Source organism: Hyperoodon ampullatus (genome assembly GCF_949752795.1).
Source record: "Hyperoodon ampullatus genome assembly, chromosome: 10".
Lineage (NCBI taxonomy): Eukaryota > Metazoa > Chordata > Mammalia > Artiodactyla > Ziphiidae > Hyperoodon > Hyperoodon ampullatus.
The window spans coordinates 43,299,462-43,303,700 of NC_136923.1; the positions used below are offsets into that span (position 1 = coordinate 43,299,462).

Sequence of the window (4,239 nt, forward strand, 5' to 3'; positions counted from 1 at the left end):
GGGGAGGAGTTTCAACTCCCACTCCAGGAATTGCAGCTCACCCTGGTTGCTCTTACTCCAAAAAATTAGGAAAGGAAAAAAAGTAGGAAAGAATTAAGATTCCACACCTGGCAGTTTTAACTTACAAAAAAAAGTATTTATTAATCTAATTTTCCTTCTCTTGCCATAATCCAGAAGCATGAAGCTGACGGCCTGACATATCAGTGTGAAGTTGTCAAAAGCCCCACCAGTCACTGATTCCAAAATTCCATGACTGGCCTTTGTTAGGCAACAGGACTACAGTTACAGCATGGTTTCAAGTCCATACAGGAAGCTCACCAACCCCAGGGTCTCCCACACCTGCCATGGCTCACTGGGTGGGTTGTGGAGCGTGAGAATCAACAGCACCGAGCAGACGGACCGAGAAGGCTTCGGGCAGAACACTGCTGCGGTGTACTTCCCCTGACAGAAGCCGGAGCTGTCCACCAGCAAGGCTGCTTGGTCACAGGCCTGGTTCCCTGGGAAGCATCTCTCTTTGGTCGAGGGTCAGAAGGCTGCACACCCAGATCGCCCTGAGAAGCAGTCCCCACACGCCAACCTGAGCCTGAGCCGCCATCACTGTCTTTCCAGCGGGTCCGCCCAGCCCGCTGGTGCTACTGCTGTTTGTGTGGAAGAGGCTTCCTGGGTGGTGGGAGCTCCCTGTGGATCAGGGTGAGTCCGCAGAGGATGAGGAAGACTCCTCCCCACCACAAAACCTCCTGGCACTCTCCATACAACACAAAACCCAGGAAGGCCTGCAGGACAGAGACAGCTGTGAGGCTGGGCAGGCACGTGCCCGCAGGATGCGACCACGGTGGGTGGGCACCACCTGACTCCCCTGTGGCTGAGTGCCCTCCTAGGGCGGGAGGAAAGGTCTGGAGCTGGAAGTCTTGGGCCTGAAACCCATCTGTTACCTTCAGCATATCTCACCTGGAGAAGTGGGGAGGGTACCTCCTCACAGCATCGGACTCAGCAAAGTGCTCAAGAAAGCCCAGCAGGGGCCGGCAGCCAGGCCCAGCACACAGCTGGTCCACCAAGTCCTCCCTGCCTGGACTGCAGGGCTGACTGGCTCAGCCCCACCTGGGAGAGAAGAACCTCGACCCTCCACATCTCCTGCCTGAGTTCACAGACCCCTGAGGAGCAGCAAGTAGGCTTTTGACAGTTGGACTTCATCCCCGTCTAACTTGAGAATTCCTCCAAGTTAGAGATTAGAGGAGCAGCCACTGGGAGTCAAGACACAGCCCAACCTCTGCTTCAGTTCCTGGCCCTTCTCCTATGTGGAAAGCAGGGGTTGCCCAAGGACAACCCACCCAGAACCCTCCCAGAACCCAGGTTTGGGACAGAGGAACTGTACGCTCAGGCTACTCACCGAGCTGAGGATATTTGAAAAAGTCACTGTGACAGATGCAATGGCTGAAGACATGGAGAAACTGAGGCCCCGGCTAAAGAACGTCCACATCAGAGAATTGGTGGTAGCCATCACAATAATGCCTAAGATGCAGAAGCCCACGTTCACCTGCAGGAGAAAGTGTCACTGCAGCCACGGCCAGCCCTGGGCAGCATGACCGGCAGACCCCCTCACAGCACCCAGGGTCATGGTTACTGCTGGCAGCCGGGCCACCACAGCCTGGGGGTCCTCAGAGCTTTCCTGCACAGGGCTTCACTTAACCCTCAGCAGGGAGCACACCCATTTAATAGCTGAAACAACCTCAGAGAAGACACTTATTTGGCCATCTTGCCAGCCATGTGACCTTGGGCAGAAGTAAAATGCAAATCCATACCAGTTATCTTCTATTGAACACCAGTCCCTTACTGGCCTCACAGTGACCAGTGCATGAAGTTCAGTCTCAGCAGGCCAAGTGGTTATTGCTCAGTCTGAGGGATGAGTAAATCAGGGGCGGAGTCGTCACTTCCCGGGATCAGGTAAAGCATGAATTAGTCGTCTCCCCACCCCCCACCCCCACCCCCATTCTGTGAAGGCTAAAACCCACTCAGGCCGGTCCCACTGGGCATTCTTGAGCTTTTACTCTGTACCAGGCCCTGTGCTAAGTGTTTTAAGTACATTTTCATTTATTCCTTAACTCATTTTAACAGATAAAGAACCTGAGGCATTAAGTAAACTGCCTAAAACGCCACAGCTGGGGGGAGCCGCCAGGATTCAGGCCCAGGAAGTGTGGCTCCATGATCTAAACTAGGACACAGCCATGCCTAGGGAAACCACACGGGGGACTATTTGATTGGTGACCCCAGGCATCACTTGGAGAGCTTGCAGATTTTTTTTTTTTTTTTTTTTTTTTTAAAGGAGAGCACTGAAAGAAGAGAGGATCTTTAGAAGCCTCCTACACAAAGGATATGCAGACCCCTTGCTTGGTTTTGAGTTATAAACCTGCCTGCAGACAGAGCTGCTTCCCCTGGGGATGGTGCCCATCTATACCTCATCCTCTTACTTCTCATCAGCAGCTGAATATACAGTCTTGAGGATGGAGTGTCTCTGTATAATTTACACAGAAGCATTTTATGTGCCACTGCCAGCCTGCTTATGTAAAGGCTTATGAAGGTCTGATGCACAACTGAGAAGACTAGAAAACCTCATGGCTCATAGTCACTCATCTTACTTTGGACCACTTACTCCAAGAATTACACCCAACAGGATACCAACCTCGAGCATGGCAGCTCCCACTGGATTAGCTTAAACCTAAAGAATCAACCTGTCTACTGTCCAGGTCAGGGCCTAACCCTGGGTTGCAGATGTAATGAAATCTCTTTAACAATCAGAAGGTGGCCTGTGGCTCGCGATGGGAGAGGCAAAGGTACACCTTTAGCAGACATGGGGAGGCAGTTAAGGAGTTCTCAACATCGGGGTTATGTCCATAATGTTTCTCTCAGTCTCCCTTATACCTAGGATATCCCAAATTCCCAAGTTTCCGCCAGCAGGGGAGACCAGTCAAAAACAGCCATTAACTACGGAGTTAAAGAGATGGGCAACAGGTGTCTCACCTTTAGAGTCACGTGAAGAGAAACGTTCGGGCACAAAGGGCTTAAAAGGAGAGGTAGAGAGTGGGTGTAGGAGGTGTGCGTCTTCCCCGAGAGTGAACTAGCCCAGTCGGAGGACAGATTTTAGGTCCCTGGTAAGGGAACAGGCCTCAGTCCCCGACGTCTCTTACCACCTACAATGGACGAGGGTTGGGCGTGATATGGAGTCGAGGGATGCCTTCCTGCCCACGATGTAAGTAGTGCCCGGCTGCGGAGTGGGCCAAACAGGCCAGCGGGGGTGAGGCGGTCCCCTGCGCCCCCAGCCCCGCTCCATCCCGAAGCCCCACTGCCCCGTAGCGCCCCTCCTGCCCCGGCCCCACCCGCCGGCCCGCCGCAGCAGCGCCCCCGGCTCGACCTCGCTGCCGAAAGCCAGCTTGGCGGAGGCAGCAGCCAAGGCCCCGAACGCGCCGGCGCACAGGCAGTTGAACACGCCCCAGAAGCGGCGCCGCATCGCTCCCGCCTGGAGGTGCGGGGGGAATCCGGCGGAGGCGTCGGGGTAGGCAGCCGCGCACACCCCTCCACCGGCAAACTGAGACCTTCCCTCCATGGTGCCCGCCACCACCTCTCCGTGCGGCCGCCGCGCCAGCCACCGGCTGGGCCGAGAGCGCTCCGCGATTGGACGGTGGCCTCACGTGATGAGACGCTCACGTGAGAGGGGTGACTAATTGAGGCTCCGCGAGGGCCTCGAGGGGCGGGGCCGCCGGCCGAGCCACGGACAGCCTTCTCCCGAGGGTGGGTGGCTTTCCGTGTTAGGTTTAGGCTTTCCAAGGAGCACTGCTGGGCCGGTGTCCAAGGCTGACTGTGGTACTGTGGTTGCTGTTGTAGAATAACTCTTCGCTGCCTAGCAGTTTCAATCCTTGTCACTCGGTGTGGTCCAGCATCAGCTTCCCGTGGGAATATGATTAAAACGCCCAATCCCAGGCTCCGCCCCACATCCATTGAATTAGCATATGCATTTTAGCAAGACCCCCAGGAGTCTGGCCTGCACCTTCTAGTTCGAGAATCGCAAAACGTAGAGATGCTTCGGCAGAGGGCGCTAGAGACCGGCAGATTCAGCGAGAAAGCGGGGGTGGGGGGCTGGGGGGGTAGGGGTGGTTAGGGATTTTTTTTTTTTTACATTTTTATTGGAGTATAATTGCTTTACAATGCTGTGTTAGTTTCTGCTGTCTAACAAAGTGAATCAGCTAT

The 4,239-nt window shown here is 54.7% G+C and overlaps 1 protein-coding gene across 1 annotated transcript; it reads right to left on the bottom strand.

Annotated features, from left to right (window-relative positions):
* Positions 1-632: 632 nt before the first annotated feature.
* TMEM42 (transmembrane protein 42) lies at positions 633-3,598 on the bottom strand (the record flags this gene model as incomplete). The annotated part of the gene is made up of 3 exons (XM_079712605.1): positions 633-773; positions 1,388-1,534; positions 3,407-3,598. The coding sequence occupies 3 exons, from the start codon at positions 3,596-3,598 to the stop codon at positions 633-635; spliced, it is 480 nt and encodes a 159-aa protein (XP_079568731.1).
* Between the last annotated feature and the right edge of the window lie 641 nt (positions 3,599-4,239).